The sequence below is a fragment of the Halyomorpha halys genome, unplaced genomic scaffold (genome assembly GCF_000696795.3).
Source record: "Halyomorpha halys isolate HHAL.00 unplaced genomic scaffold, Hhal_1.1 Scaffold91.1, whole genome shotgun sequence".
NCBI classification, from domain to species: domain Eukaryota; kingdom Metazoa; phylum Arthropoda; class Insecta; order Hemiptera; family Pentatomidae; genus Halyomorpha; species Halyomorpha halys.
The window spans coordinates 964,787-981,938 of record NW_027110755.1 but is presented as its reverse complement, the minus strand read 5'-3'; the positions used below and the strand labels follow the sequence as shown (position 1 = coordinate 981,938).

At 30.7% G+C, this 17,152-nt stretch overlaps 1 protein-coding gene and 1 long non-coding RNA gene across 3 annotated transcripts in view; one reads left to right on the top strand and one right to left on the bottom strand.

The window, feature by feature from the left end:
* LOC136796120 (uncharacterized) overlaps positions 1–5,090 on the bottom strand; it is a 15,416-nt gene extending 10,326 nt beyond the window's left edge. The window contains exon 1 of the long non-coding RNA XR_010843822.1: positions 5,017–5,090. This is a non-coding gene — a long non-coding RNA (uncharacterized lncRNA). The remainder of the gene's footprint in view (positions 1–5,016) is intronic.
* Positions 1–17,152, top strand: part of LOC106677210 (D-2-hydroxyglutarate dehydrogenase, mitochondrial) — a 23,343-nt gene extending 6,191 nt beyond the window's left edge. For both annotated transcript variants that reach the window (XM_014414989.2, XM_014414990.2), the window contains exons 3-10: positions 6,124–6,321; positions 8,555–8,748; positions 10,436–10,510; positions 11,852–11,945; positions 12,868–13,015; positions 13,162–13,297; positions 13,919–14,093; positions 16,804–17,152. In XM_014414989.2, coding sequence (XP_014270475.1) covers positions 6,124–6,321; positions 8,555–8,748; positions 10,436–10,510; positions 11,852–11,945; positions 12,868–13,015; positions 13,162–13,297; positions 13,919–14,093; positions 16,804–17,051 — 1,268 coding nt within the window. In that variant the 3' untranslated portion in view covers positions 17,052–17,152. The remainder of the gene's footprint in view (positions 1–6,123; positions 6,322–8,554; positions 8,749–10,435; positions 10,511–11,851; positions 11,946–12,867; positions 13,016–13,161; positions 13,298–13,918; positions 14,094–16,803) is intronic.

Here is a 17,152-nt window from a genome sequence, read left to right as displayed (position 1 = left end):
CTGCCACCTGCAATTAGCCCATTCCTCGAACGCACTTTCACGTAGCGACTGTCGTAGAGCTTTCACACTCCGATGCCCCTGATCAACGCCCAATCTATCCGCACATTCAGCAATCTCTGCTGAACAATCGAAAGTGGACTGGAACAGAGCATCGGGTACATTTGACAGGCGCTGAGCAATGGACTAGTGTTGAGGGGAGCCTCCCATTGGCAGCGGATCATTATCATAACACCGGGTAAAGAAAATGGATAAAAGTGGAGAAAATAAGGGGTAATAGTAAAATAAAGAAAGGGGAAAGAAAACAAAAAAAAAAAAAATAAAAACGAACCTGTTTGCTGAAAAATCAAACGACTAATGGATACTGCGCTAATGACAGCCAAACTCTGAATTAAAAAAGCCGTTACAAGAATGACTAAGTGTTTTTTTTTTTGTTTTTTTAAAAAGAAAACGTTACGAGAGGGTGAAAATAAAAAATAAAAAGTAGAAAAATTTAGAGGAAGAAAGCGTGTGAGAGGGTGATGACAAATGGTTATAGGAAGAGTTAAGAATATAATCGAATCAACGAAGTACCGGAAGATGACAATGTCATGGTTATTTAACAACAGTTAAAAAGAGGAAACGTAATATAAGAGGGGGATGACAAATGTGTAAGAAAAAGTTTAAAAGTGAAATAATACGTTAAAAGGTGGGCGGGAAAAAAATAATATGAATTAATTAAAAAAAAAAATTTTTAAAATAAAAATGTGAAAATTACTTTTTTAATAAATTAACTATTTGTGAATATGTTAATGATAAGTTGTTCTTGTCGGTTTTTAAATTGACGGAAGAAGGTTCTAATTGGATATAGAGGCTTTCAGAGATGAGCCTTTTGTCATGGTTATGAACAGTAGCGAGTATAGACATTTTTTCGAAATCGAAGGAATGATTTAATGAAAGAGAATGTTCCGAAAGTTTAGAGGCAGAATGATTATGTCAGGAAATAGAATATTTCTGTTGTTTGATACGGTCTTTTAGGAGATTTTTGGTTTCGCCTATGTAAGCAGAATTACAATTAATGGGTGGAGCAAGGGATGCGGTATACAATATTTGATCGGTGTAGAGGAGGGATAGGGTCTTTGGAAACGTTGGCACAATAAAATAGGTTAATCCAACTTATTTGTGTTTATCATTGAACGCACCCTCAACCATCTTCTCCTCGTTCATCATCCACGGTCAACTATCTCTCATAAATATAATATAATAACTTTTTGTTTGCGAATCCTCACTCTATCAATATATTTGAAACACAAAAACGATATTTTCAAAATTCTGTGTCAAATGTTAACCAGTGTGAGGGTCCCTTATGATATGATACCTCGTAACCACTAAAAAGAAGAATTTCTGTTTTGACTTCATTAATGTCATAAAACTAAACGCTTTGCAGGAGAGACCCATATGGCTAAATAGAGTGTCGTGTCAACTATAACCAACTTTTCTTGTGGTAACTTAGAGAACAATGGAGAAACTGAAAATTATTATTATTTTGAAAATTATTGTATTTTTAAGAACCTCCCCCAGGTCATGAAGAAAACAAAAAAAAATTTGACGTTATCCGTACGGCAAGGTAATCAATTTTCAAAAACGAGGTATCACTATCAAGTCATCGATATGCAAATAAATAAATACATTTTTGGTTTCATTTTATTTCATAGAATTGGTCGTATTACAAGGTAATACCATAGACTGGGGTTACTACCTACAGACTGTGTCAAAGCTAGTAAAGTTGTCTCAAAGTAACCCCAGACAACAGTACAATCTATAGAATATGTCAAACACAAAATGAAATAAACATTTTTTTTTTTGCCAGAAATGCAACCATTAAAGGAAAGCACCGATATGTAGACAATAATTGAAATGTATTGTAAAATTAGAATTCGCTTAGGTCGAAGCTACCTCAAATCGACAGTCTTTTTGAAGGAAGCTCCAAAGAAAAAAAATGCCTTTTAGACAACATGAAATGACAAAAAGATAAGCAACAAATTCGCATAAATTATAGCTCATTTGTGAGGGTTTCTAGTAATACAAGTATTATATAAACAAATAAAATACTATGTACGACGTCGACTCGATGGGTGAGAGGCGAAAAGTGAAGGTGATGAAAGATATCTACTCTGATAGTTCAGATGAAGATTTTTCAGGTTGCAACGGTACAGTAAGCCATTAATGCGAAAATATAGCTGCCGTAACTTTCGAAAGTGGGCCCACGTCTATATTATCTCAGTAATGTATTCAGTAGTCATATCTTAACTGATATAACTCAGCAATAGTCATATGTAAGCAAAATTATTCACCAAAATGGTACTCATCAAACGTAGAGGACTGCACTTTATTAGTCACATTCAACAGTCAAGGTGTACTAAAACCACACTGACACTAAGTGAACGCAGACAGGGTTTAGTTGTGGAATTTAATGATAACAATTAATAATTAAATTTTATTTAAATTAAAATATCCAAAATTCCACTAAACTAACGTGGACGGGATCTTGTATTCCACTGTACCAATTACAACTAACAATAAAAATGTCCTAACAAATACTGAACCCAGAGAGGGCTGTTAATGATTATAGTGACAACTAATTAGCAACAACTGCATTAAAGTCAAAGTGGCCAGAACTCAATGGACATAGAAAAGGTCTTGTTTCAGATTGTAATGATGGTTAATAATCAAAATGCACTTGTAATTTAATAATGCAAAATGACTAATACATTGTCGAGGTGATGGTGGATCTGACTTCAAATTAAACAGTGAGGCACTCACTACCAGAAGGTCTCAAAAATGCGTGCTCAGACAGGTTAGGTAGTTAGCTACCTAGTGAGTCCTCATCCTCTTCATTCACCTCCTAACTAGTTAAGAAGTGAAAGAGCAGGTGAGTTTTACGGGTGCTAGTCGAAGGGTAGAAACTTGTCTCTAGTCGCGAAGGGAAATGTAAGTCCTGTCTGGGTATTTGCCGAAGGTTCTTGGAGGAAGGAAACTTCATTCTACAGAAAACTAGTCTGCAGGCACGAAGGTGAATGTAAGTCCTGACTGGGTACTAGCCGCAGATCCTTACGATAGGAGAGAAGGTGATCCAGAGAAGGCAGAGAATAACAAACGTTAATTATAAATTTCCAAAAAGGACAAGAATGTACTGACCTACTATGTATACTTCTGTCCTCTATGTATACTTCTGACCTCCTGTATACTTCTGGCCACCCAAGGAAGAGAGTTTAGTGAAGTGGAAATTCACACTAAGACCTTCCAATTTGCCTCTAGTCAATTCTCTGGGCTATTAAACACCATTGAGACATGCTAGAACGTTAGCTTTCAATAGTTCAGAATATTCTATTGTAAGCTTTAAGGAGTGGAAAGCTGCGGTAAGTTCCGAAATCAATTCGACCGAATTCGCTTGAAAACGCACGAACGATCCAAACACATAGCGTCGACTAGACCTGTACAGTTCATCAGTTTTCGTTCAGACAGGTGTCAAGTTTGAACCGATCCTATTCTGCTGGGATTTAGTTGCGAACGAGTACGAAAAAAGAGAGTGACACATGGACTGTAAAAAGTTAATTTAGAAGAAATGTTGTCAAGAATGTATCGAAATGTTTCCTTTCTCATTCGAAAACAGGAGAAGAGGTGGTCATCGTCGATTGGAAGATCATGCCGCAAATGAGAAAATTCATTAAACTAGTTTCTTTTTGCGTAAATGTGATTCACCCACATTTTCAGTCTTGGTCGATATCGCCTGTGTGAATCAGATACGTCGATGAATCAGAGCTGATAATTCCAAGGCGAAAAATTCTTCATCAGAAAAAGCGTTGGGAAGAGCCATCTCGTCTACTACGAATCTGGACGAATACTGAGGCACTGGACGATAGGCATTCGCACGATTTCGTACTGAAGACGTTCGCGCAAATTCGTCGTTTCACAATTCGCAGCTTTCCGCTCCGGACGAGAGGTATAATGAGGCTTTATCTGGTAATGAGCTATAAAGTTGACTAATTAATTAGTAACAACTGTTTAAAAACGTTGATCATCGGTTCATTGCTCTTACACTTAATTATAATTATGTAAAGTACAAAATACATATTGATCTTTCCTAATGAACAAAAATTCTAAAGAAAATAATATAAACAAAAATAAATATAATTAAATTAAATAATAATCCTATTTACAAATTATTATTAAACTTGATGTTATCAACTAGCTAAATTTGACATGATTGTTGTTCTTTGAGCGTGAGCGGAAAAAAAAAAACTTTCTTGTCAACTCTCTCTCACTACCAGTGCTGCCGATTTCCCCGACAAAAAAATACACGCTCAGCGCCTTGAAAATATCCGTTTTATCCGACAAACTATAACTCCCACTTTACCCGCTTTTAGAGACTTTGTGACGACGTTATAACTGCAACTGTATGATTGTACTGTCGCACTAGCTCTGGCGTGATAGTTGAGAGTACAAGTAATGTTAATAAAATAACTGTCACGTTACTATCAGATGTATACGCCTAGACAGTGAACTATCGTATAGTTCAGTTATAACAGCAAAAGTCGCTGTCACAACCGTGGTGTAACTCTCCTGTTTGATAGTTAATCTATTGTAACTGTTTGATGGACACCCATCCTTGTCAGATACTGTATTGTATTCTTTTATTTATTGTATAGTAAATAATTTAATATTTTTATGTATAAACAACCATGTCATTATCATAATTGTAAATATATTACATAAATAAACACACGTGAGCAAAAGGACAAATTACATCAGTGGTTGAACAGACGCGTTAACTGTCATACATATACCCCTTGATAGTGAACTATCACAACCTAACCAAATGTAGACTTAAACCGGGTAAACGTTGTTAAAAATAGTATTAGCAGGGCTCCAAAAATTAACCACCCTGGGCCCTAAAAACAAATTCACCCCGGGGCCCCTAAAACATTTGTCCTTGAACTGAAAATTGTGTCAGGCCTGGGCCTCAAAAATAATACTTACCGAAATGAGGTAAAATTACTGGCATTGGCTGCTCACTACTTGGTGGTTCTTGCCTGGCAGCTCTGATGTCAGAGCTCTATCTAACAACTTTGGAATGTAGAGAGATTAGTAATTTACTATATTTTTATAGCTGAATGATGGATTTTAGTTATTAGTTTTATGATGGATTTGGATTTTATTTTTCTAGTTTAAAGATGGATTTCATCAATTCTGATTAGTTGCTATATAATTCTTCCGTTATATTCTGAATGTTAACTTTATTTATCAATTGTTTAGTTTTATTATTTCTTTATTTGACACAGAGTTCATTCTAATTTTGTTTTATATCTTCATTTTCTGAATTGGATAATAATTAAAATTTATTTTTTAGACTATATTTTTTAAAATTGTTTTATTATTCTTAAAAATATTGCATGCTCATCACAGGCATTAGCACCACAGAAAAGAAAAAGGATTATTTTCATAAACCTCATCATCAAAATTATTTCTTAAAATAAATAAATAATGATCAAAAGGATTGAAGCAGTTGCTATTTCTATTTCAGATTTATCTTACTTATTTGTATTCATTATCCATTTTGTAAGACTCATCTGCATTAACTAATACTGTCATTGAATCCTCAAATTTATCTGAACTTCTTTCTTAGTTGTTGTGGCCAAGGTTGGTAAATTCCAAAAAAGGCAATAATGCAGTTTCACTCTGATTAAAAGCACATACAACTGCATTGTTTGCTGACTACTCATTTTTGACATATTGATGGTTTGTGGTAGGATATGTAAGGTATGTAGAATGTGTAAGGATTATCTAATAATGATAGGCTCCAGTACTTGAATGCGTAATCATGAATGTAAATTGAGCATTGGAAAACATTAAAATGAATGACCATAGTATGATAGTTGAGAAAACAGGCTTGTATGTAACATAGTACACTTTTAAAAAAGGTAAAACAATTTTTTTTTAATCAGTCATAATTGTATTATGTCAGGAAAAATACATTATTTTATTACATAAAAACAAAGTGAAATAGCTATGACACACAATCAATTTCATTACAAAAAACTTTTTAAAACTAATTATTTGTAACTATTATTATAATCTTTTTTTAAGGTCAAAGCAGTGTTGCTCTTAAGCCAAAAACTACTGAGGAAGTGTCTGAAATAATGAAGATATGTTACAACGAACACCTTGCTGTATGCCCTCAAGGTGGTAATACAGGGGTTGTTGGTGGTTCAGTACCAGTATTTGATGAAGTTATTGTATCTTTGTCATTGATGAACAAGATTCATCAGATAGATGCAGACGGAGGTTAGTCAATTATTCGGAACATAGTCAAACACGAATTACTTGAACTTATGAATTTTGAAGTTATGTTTGGCTATTTTTTTTTCTCTGATGGTTGATTAATGTTTTTTGTAATATTTAATTTTTTAAATATTTATTGATCAATTTCTTTGATTTCTATGAATAATGTCGACCTTTGGTCTCAAAATGTTTTCATGAGTAATTTGGAGAGGAGTCACCATTCAAATTGACTATGACCTTTCTTAATGGCTTATACAGAAAGGGTTCTCAAACTATTACAGCTTAGGGGACTAGGAAAAGGAAGCCATTTAGGAAATTGAAAAAGGCTCCAACCAGAAATCAATGATTTTTATTTATTTTAAAATTCTAGGAAACATCTTGCAGGATTTTTTTTTTTTTTAAAAAGTATATCCTCACAATTTTCCCTAAAATGAAAAATTAAACAAATTTATATTAGGGCCTGAAAAGTGTGTCGTGTACTAGTACATTCTATACAGGTTTTACCTTGATAATAATAGATTTTGTGTATTGTTTTCTCTAATTATTGAATTACTACATTTTGGATACATTGAAATAACAGCTTGAAGAAAACTTTCTGATATTGTTTTTTAAAATACCTGGGTTTCTGTTGGAAAAATGAATCTTTTAATCATCTTTAATGCCTTCAGTTAGTAAAAATTATGTTTAAACTTTGGCCTGATTCTCAATAATTACATAGATCTTTATTTAAATTATAAAAGTAATTTTTTTTTCAATTTTACTTTTAAAAGTTTTGATTACACTGGAACTATCAGCAATACACAAAATTCAACTTCATCATGAAAAAAAAATTCTTGTTAAAAATACTCTCATTTTTCGGCAATATCCCAAAGTTTTGTTAATTTAGTATTTAACATTAGTAGAATAAAAAAATATTTTTATGCTAAAGTAAAATTGTTCTTTTACTGTTAAAACATTTTGGATCTATTTAGCTTTTGATTAGAATCTGTTGTACAATATCCTTCTTTTAGATTAAAAAATTGCTTTATAATATTTAAGAAGTGGATTTTATATTAGTTAATTTTTTTAATATGAATTTACTATAAAAAAAGGTTTAATTTCATTAATGAAATTTTAACTTTTCTTGGGTATGAAAAACTGTTCATAAAAAATTTTTATTTTAACTCAGTCGTCATGTTAGTTTGATTTTTTTATGAGTTTAGTGTTATATGTGTTTAATGATTGTATTTAAATAAAAAGGATAAATGACAAATATTTATCTTTTTATGTGTTTGTTAATTATTTTTGTTAAATCTTTATAAGGATTGTATGAGCTGTTGTTTTAATACAAATAATGACTTTTAAGTTCTGTGGTTTAAAATCTCAAGAAATGATTAGAATGTGGGAAGTAAAGAAGAAATATTTGAAATAATAAAATTTTGATGTTAGTACACATTTAAAATTTGTTCAAATATTTCCTAGAAAAAATTTAGAAAACAATCTTTTTTTTTTTATAAATTAAAAGTATAAGACTCCTTTAAAATTTTTTTATTTAATTGTATGTTATTAATTATTAATTTAAATTCATATTTATATACTTCAATGCAATTAAATGACTTAATTTATAAATATTTAATACAATACGTCTAAATTATGTTGTTTGCTTGTAATGAAAAAAATTGTTTGCTTTAACTGTATGTATTGCTACTTTGCTCGAATACTGGCTCATCTGAGAAAAACGTTTTGGTTTTATTTTGAAATGGACGTTTTTCTAAAAATATTACCGTAGTCAAGGGTTTATTTCTCTATTGTGATCCCTCTATAGAATATCCCTAAGCTACTAATGTAAAAAAGTAACCACAGGTGACAGGTATAATCTAAAAAGTATTATTAACTTAATCATAATCGTAACTTAATAATAATTTTTTAGTATATTAAGATGATATATTAAAAGAATATATCAAATACCAAATAAAATAATATTTTATTTTTGTCAGATGTGCCATTATTCAAGCAAATAGGCGATGTTTGAAAAACATTACCTAGGGTTTATAGGGACAGATACTGACAAGAAAGACAGGTTGGTTTTATCTTCCCTTGTTGCTGTTTTTCCATGATTAATGAGCTGAGCTAGGTATCTTAAGCTTATTTTAGTATTTCAATATTTACTGTAAGTACATAGCTTTTTTACTACCTACATGGATTTTATAAATGCAGTTATAATTCAGTGACGTTACTCATTTTTTAAACTTATTAGGAACAGTGAGATGTGATGCTGGTTGTGTACTGGAACAACTAGACTCTCAGGTTGCTAAGAAAGGATTGATGATGCCACTTGATCTGGGGGCAAAGGGGACCTGCCAAATAGGAGGCAACATAGCTACATGTGCTGGCGGCCTGCGCCTCATAAGGTATGGCTCCATCGCTGCCAACTTGCTTGGCCTAGAAATAGTGAGTATTATTAATTTATTTCATTTATACCTCATAAGAACCTAGATAGATAAATTTAAATGCCCAATATTAAAATTAAATTAATAGGAAAAATCAAAACCATGATATAGTTATTCATTAAACATATATATTTTTTCAACAATTATTGTTATCCTATCAGCTAAAACTTCATTGTATTAATAAATGTTATATAAATTTTAATATAATTATTTTTTAAACAAAAATTTTGGTTACTCCAAATTCTTTTTTGTAAACATTATTTTAACAACAAATATTCCAAACAGAGATATAATACAGAGAGAGTATTTTACATGCATAAAAGTCGAAAATTAATAAAAAAAAAAAACTGATGAATCTCATTGCTTAAGACAGTTTACAGCTTTGCTCAACTTCTCCAGTAACGTCTCTTGGAATCCATTAGATACCTTTTAATAGCCTTGTTATAATGTGGAAGCACAACTTCATTTAAATAGATAATCAAAAGTTAGTAATCATTGACTGGCATTTTCTACTACTTATGCTTTAACCTTAGAAGCCCTTTCTTACTTATTTTGACCACATCAGTCAATAAAATCAGACAATTTTTGCCAATCTGTTAATACATCCTTAGATACTGACTACTTCTATTTCCACTGTTTAATATAGGACTCGTTCTATTGTGATACCATTTCTGTTTTTGATATACACGTGTAATACACCACTAGATCATAATATACCTACTGATAAAACCAGCAAATATGCAGATATTATTAATTGTGTTCAATAACATACAGATCTGATTAAAAAAATACAAAATATGATTGAATTATAACATATTACCACTCATTACATTTAAATATGATGCTTGTGCATAGATTAACAGTCAAAAGATACTTCATATAGATAAAGTTACTTATTTATGACTTGAATCTGAAAGAAGCCTGACAAGTTGATAACATTCTCAGAAAAAATAAGCCAAAAATTAAAGCTATAACTGAAATAACTATATTTTATTCAAACGTAGAAGTTATAAATTAATATTTTGATAGAATGCTATTAATAAATTCACCTTCCTACTTATCAAAAAAGAGTTTTAAATTATTGTGTCTCAGTGTATTCTAAAAGATGACCTCAGGATATCTTCACTTGGTATATTAACTGGTTGCATCTATCAAGTGCATAAATGTATTTGAAAGTGTTGCTTGTGCAAAAATTAAAAAATAATATTCATCAGAAAAATCAAATAGAAAAGAACCCAAGAAACTTATTTTGATGTTAATTTATATATTTAAATCATATTTATATAAACATATTTTATTAATGTTTTTCAGAAAAAATGTGATAACATTCTCTGATTCCACAACACTAATTCTATGTAATTATTGTTGTGGAATCAGGGAAGGTTTTATAACAAAAGATAAAGAGTGTGTGTTTGTAATAGATGCCAACAGTCAACTGACCTCAAACAAAGGGGACATGGTTGTCGCATTGTCGAAGCAATGTTGCCATCTGCTGTTTTTTTTCAATAGTATTTACAAAATAAATAATAATATCAATTTTCTACAACAATTACACTAAGTTTTACAAGTTCTATGTAATGCACACATGCATAAATATGCTCTATTTATTTATTTATTTTAAATTATATACAATAAACAATGGAGCCACAATTTATAATAGAGAATAATTGAATTATTAAAACTTGCAGGTACTAGCCAATGGAGAGGTACTGTCAATGATGAACCACATGAAGAAAGACAATACTGGCTATCACCTAAAGAATGTAATTTGTTTATTTCAGCCATCGTTTTGGTGGGCTTTTGGTTATAGTTTAGTTATTTAAGTATTACCATGATTTTACTTCAGCATATTTCTGTCACTATGGCACTATGTGTTTAACAGTAACTTGATCTTGACTGTAAGCTGAGGTGTATGCTAATAGCCTTAGGGTGTCTCTTTGTCTGTGAGCAGGTCTTGCTTCTGATTCTGAGGGCAGTTCACATGAGAAAAACTGTTGAAATGTCTATTATAGTCACAATTTATCAAGATTAGTTTTATAGTAATCACCATAAGCTTAAAATAATTTGAAAATACTATGATTATGTGTTGATTACACCAGTATGATTCGTAAAAGCTGCTTAGCTCCAATCAAAGCTCATTTACAGTTTAAACATTAGGAAAATTTTTTATTCCTTAATTTGACAATTCAAAGATCACATTCTGTATCCCCTTTTGGCGCCATCTATCACAAAGGCTCTATCTCTGCCCTGAACCAAATAAATATTTAATAGCTGTAGATAAAATATCTGGTGTGTCCACTTACACAAATTTTCTTTTTTGTATGTATTATATTAATGCTTAGACCATTGCAATAGCTCCTTGCTGTGCCTTCGCTAATATATATCCTATAACAATTTTACTTTTTTGTTCATGATATTTAAAAAATTTAATTATTCTTCAAATGAGCATCTGGAATTATCTGGGAGATGTATTGATTTTGAATTAATAAAACAAAAGTAGACAAGTTTTCTTGGTAAACTAAGGAATTTTTTTTAAAACATGATTAAAACTTCAATACACTGTTCCTTTGCTAATTCTGGTCTGATTTAAACACACATGCTCACATATTTTTTTCAGTTTTAAGAGTATATTACCTTTCAAATGGTTGAATGAAAATACTATTTTTCAGGGAGCTTTGAATAAATAGAAAACTTATTTTTTGGCAATTACACACAGCACATCCAATTTTCTGCTCTGTAATTATAGATCAAAACAATAAAAATAAAAAAAATGAGCAACAAAATTGAATCATCTTTTATTTAGATAATCATGGCACAGATACGCAGATAGACCAATCTTCAAAAAATCTTTTTTCGACTCACAGGGCTTAAATGAGATAGATCCATTGAAAACTGCACATAGAAAATTTTACCTAACTACAATAATCTCTTTTACTGGGGTCGTTGATATATACTGGGTATATGAAGTTACTCACCAGGTATAATTGAAATAAGATATATACCTTATTTTAATTACACATTTAGGTAAATAGATCAGCTTAAATTTTGTTGAATAAAGTAATCTTGTAATGCATAAAATAAAAACTTTTTAATATTGTTCACAGCTCTTTATTGGTTCTGAAGGTACTTTAGGAGTTATAACAGGTGCAGTAATCCATTGTCCTCCACGACCTAAATCTGTGACTTTAGCTTTTTTAGGTAAATGTGGCTGATAATATGTTTGTATAATGTAGAGAACTATTATCAGGTACACCAGTAAGTTTTGTATGATCATATTTTCTCTTGCGTTATTACAAATGATTTCTTAATATAAGTTTTCATTCATACATATGTATTTATTGATGAAGTTCACTTACCACATTACATTCTTTATGGGATTTGAAAGAAATAGGAATGGTACTGAATTATGAGGAAATTTAAATTTTTTAACATATGGTCTGGTGATTGATCAAAATGTTTGAAGCTGGTATTTTATTTTTAAACTATAAAAATATTTTTAACAATTGATAGTACTATGGTGTGCAGAAAATTGATTCATGCTCATCCCAAAATATTCTTCCTTCTGTCTTGCTTAGCAGATGAGCCCATAAGCAATGACAAAGAAAATTAGTAGAAGTGGTGTTCAGAATTCTTTTTAGTGATAAATACAAATTAAAATATTGTGAGACTATGTATTGACTATGAATTATTCCAAAAAGACACTGAGTCACTCATGCTTGAATAGCTTTCGAGAATTCAGTTTAAATTGGTAATCTAGGACCTGTTGTTGCCAGCATATAAGATAAACTCTGGCCTATAACTTATAACAGGAATTTAACTTAAATTATTGAGCAGAAATACATTCTCTTAGCTGTAAATGGGAGAAGAAAGGAGAGAATATTGTAATTTTGGAATTAAGAATAAATCTAAATTAAACAACAGAGTATATCATAAATAAAATGAATTTTCAAGGACTGCTATTTTTATTATACATTTACCATGAAAATTCTATTCTTCCTATTTTGTATCTCTTGAAAGGGAGATAATGTACCATCTTTGTTTTTCCTACAACTCCTTATTTGTATTATATAGTCCCTTTTAAATAAAACTTGGTCTCTAAATTCATAATTTTGTTTTTCAGGTCTTGATAGTTATGAAAACGTTTTGAAAACATTTAGATGTGCTAAAAACCACCTAAGTGAGACCTTGTCCTCATGTGAGATGATGGATGCTGAGTCCATGGTGTCAGTGATGAGACTTGGACTTAATTGTCCAATAAAACAAAACCGGTAGGAGAAGAAATTTTCCTTTGTCATAGGATAATAATCATCTATGTTGAAGAAAAAAATAACAATCTCACTTCATTATTTCCTTTATTTACAAAAGTTTATTTTATTATTGTAACACTACTTTTTATGTATAATTTAATGTATAGATTTTACATGATCATCGAAACCCATGGTTCTAATTCAAGTCATGATGAAGAAAAGATGGCTGCTTTTATTACAGAGGTTATTGACTCGAGGGTTGTTACTGATGGCACATTCACTTCACAGCCATCATCTATGCTTGTATGTATTCTTTAAAATATTAATTACTCTAGTCATATTGTTTACTTTATTTCTTATTTGATAGTTATTTAGTTCAATCATATTAAAAAGACAACTATTTCAAAGTAAAGATGCCTTCAAAATTCTGTTGCTTAAAGCAAATGTACCTAGATTGGGACTATTGTTCTTCAACATATTAAACTACCTATGGTACATCTCTTTTTGTTAATATCAAAGACTCAATACATGAATAAGAATATCTCATTTATATTCTTAACAGGGCCGAAAGGTAATTAATTTAAATTTGTGAGTTAAAAATAAAGCTGTTAATTCAATGCAGAATACTACTGCCTTCTTTTACCAGATATTGTGTTGCTACTGCCAAACTACTAAAAAAAACTTGAATTTTATCAAAATAAAACTATGAGAAAAACAAAATGTTTTATAATAAATAAATACATAAGTCTGCTCAAAAGCTGGATTGCTGTACAGAAAGTGTATTAATAAATCACGATTCATAGAGTTATTCATTTATTTTGTTTTTATTTTTTCCTTCTTGATTTAATTTATAAATATTTTAAGTTTTCTTATTCTTAATATAATTCAATGAATTCTTTGTAATCTAATAAAATATTGTTTCAGAATCTCTGGCAGTTGCGTGAGAGAATCCCTGAGTCTGTTGTTCGCTTTGGACATATGTATACATATGACATATCTTTGCCTTTGAGTCATTTCTATGAAGTTGTTTATGAAACACGCAAAAGACTAAGCAAACATGGCTACAGCACACTTCCCGTGTTTGGTTGTGGGCACATTGGTGAGTTAATAAGAATAATATCAATTATTTGCAGCTGCTAATTCTATCTGTGAGTCCTGTCTTTAATCATATTTCCACAAAATAAATCTATCCTATATGATCTGTTGTGGATGTAGATTTGGGAAAAGTAATAAACCATCAAGCACTTTCTCTGAAACAGCTGTTAGAAAGAGAAAACTTTTTTGCTTTAATCTATCCTAAAATTAATTAATTCTTTGTTTCGTTCAGTTGCACATCTGGTATATCTAATTAAATCTTTAATATAGTGAAAAAAATACACAATAGTAACTATTATTAACATTTCTAATAATGATAAAAGCTGTTTCATTTTGAATGATCATAATTCTATTTTATTTTTTACTTGTTGATGCCTCTGTTAAAATTGTTTACTCTTAGGCTCTAAATCACCTCAACGATTGTTTTCAATGTTGTTCTTAGAGGAACTTGTCCCAGAATAAATAATGAGTTTATTTTTATTATGTAAAAAAAAAATTGTATGAAGTTGTTTTAATTTTCTACGTATAAATGCAAAATGTATTTGTTTTATTTGAAAAAAAAAACTACTTAACATTTCCAACTAAAATCATCTGCCTGATCCTTCAGTTTGTTGTACTATAATCAGCTGCTCATAAAAGTATTTTTATTAATATCTACTACCAACATATTAATTGTCTTCAAAAAAATAATCTGCTATGAGAATAGGTCAATATAGCTTTCTACAAGGCAGGTATTTTTTTTCCTATCTCCAATCGTACAATAACTTTAATGATTTAAGGTACATTTTATATATTTATCATATAAAAATATAGCTATGCTAATTAATTGATTAATTATTATTATTATTGGCACGACAGACCGTGGGGGTCCAAGGTCTCATACGATGTACTAAGGAAATACATTGTTTCTTGACGTGGTTTTCATAGGGTGGGTCTGTCGAGTGACAGATGAAGAACAGGAGTCCATGCCTATTTTTGTGAGTGCCACATTGACTAACGAGCCTCACAAATGCGCACCTTTGGGTTGGCAGACAGGCATGTTACGATGCTGCTACTGTCACCCCATTGATTAATTAGGTACAAAATTATCTATATTTTAAGGTTTTTTTTTTTTAATCATTTATTTATTGTTATTTACAACTGTATAACTTATATACAACAAGTAAATTTGCTGTAGGTGAGATAGTGACATAATACAAACATGTAGAGAATCTACCCATTGATAGAACTCCAATAACATTTCTAGAGGAGAAGATCCCGAGGCCATCTTCTTTTCAGACGCCTAGGAGGATTATTAGGTAATGAAGAAGAAGTCAGGTTAGAAACAAGTGGATTTGGGTGGTTGGGAAGTTTTCAATAGAAGGAATGGTATCTGGTTTTGGCCAAATCGGCAACATATGGGACATTGAGGTCATGATGGATGACTTGATTTGTGACAAAGTAAGGGGTGTTAATGATTTTACTAAGGATTTTGGACTGTAAGGATTGTGGACTGTAATGGATTCGGGAGGAATTTGATGGTTTAGTGGAGCCCCAAAGCTCAACTCCGTATGTCTAGATAGGCCTTATAATAGTCATGTAGATCAGTCTTCTTTAATGGATTGGAAATTTAGACTGTTTGTCTAGTAGATGTTATAATAGTCGAAATCGACGAACAGTTTCCTGTTTTTTCAGTCTTGTATGAGGATTCCATTTTAGTCGTTTGTCGAGATGTAGTCCTAAGTAACGGATCTGTTCGACAGGAATAAGTGGGATATTACTTCAAGGTTTAAAGATAAATTTTACTATTTTTGTTTTTTTAATAATTAGTTTGTTGTTTGAGAATAAAATCTATGAGAAGATTTAATTCTGACAATAGAGAAATATTTTGCTCAGTAGAAGGAATCTGATGAAATTGATACCAGACCCTGTTCGACACTGATCCCCAATTTTCTTCTAAATTTGGGCCATAGCGGACATCATTTCTAAAATATAGATTTGTCGCGAAAGTAGCCGACTATTAATAAATAGTTGAAAATAATTCTTAATTGTTTTCCTTGAAAAACAAATTAATTACAGTATTATATCCCTCTCTCTCTTACTTTTTTTTTTAGATAATGTGTATACTGATTTATTTTTACTCAAGTAATCTTCTGGTCAGAAATTTTTTCTGTTTTCTTTATACATGTTTGTTATTTTTTAGAAACAAAGTCCCAGAACTAAGTTTTTTTTTTATATTCTGTTCTATATTGATACTGTTGATTACTGTTTCAATACTAATCAGAAAGTTTAAAATTGGTGATTATTTTTATAAAAAGATTTAAAATTTTAAAATTAATTCATAGAATTGTTTCTAATCAAGTTTGAAAATATAATTTATAATCCTGAAAAGTCAGAACAGTAACGAATAAATAAATCATACGGAGTAAGCCTGAATAGTTTTGATGCCCATAAAAAATTGATCAATGTCTTTCTAGAAAATATGTTCAAATAATAATAAATATATTGAAAAATCTTTCCAATGAATAACATAGTTCCTACACAGACCATATGTACATTTTTCTGGCTGTAAGGAAATATTTAGACATAATTGGAAAAAAGGAAATAAGCTTAAGACAGGAAGATGATACCGTTATTATGACTTGCTGTACATGCCATGTTGCTGAATATTTTACAAATATAAGTCTTCTATAATGCAAGATGAGGTTCTGTAAAGATTTTTTTCTGTATTATAGGAGATGGAAACTTGCATATACTTATTGAAGGTCCCTCTTATGAAGATGAGGTAACAAACATATTAGAACCGTGGCTATTTGAATGGACCGTAAGGCATGGAGGGTCCATGTCAGCTGAGCATGGTCTGGGATTCAAGAAACGTAAATATATTGGTCTTGGCAAAAGTTCATCTGTTGTTGACATGATGCTGTCCTTAAAGAAACAAATAGATCCCACTGGCATACTTAACCCATATAAGGTCATCTGAATGATTATATCTCCATCAGTATTAATCACAAAAATTTATGAAACTATGTCACTAAAAATTTATTTTGTCCAACCGATAAATAAAGTGTTCTAAAATTTCAA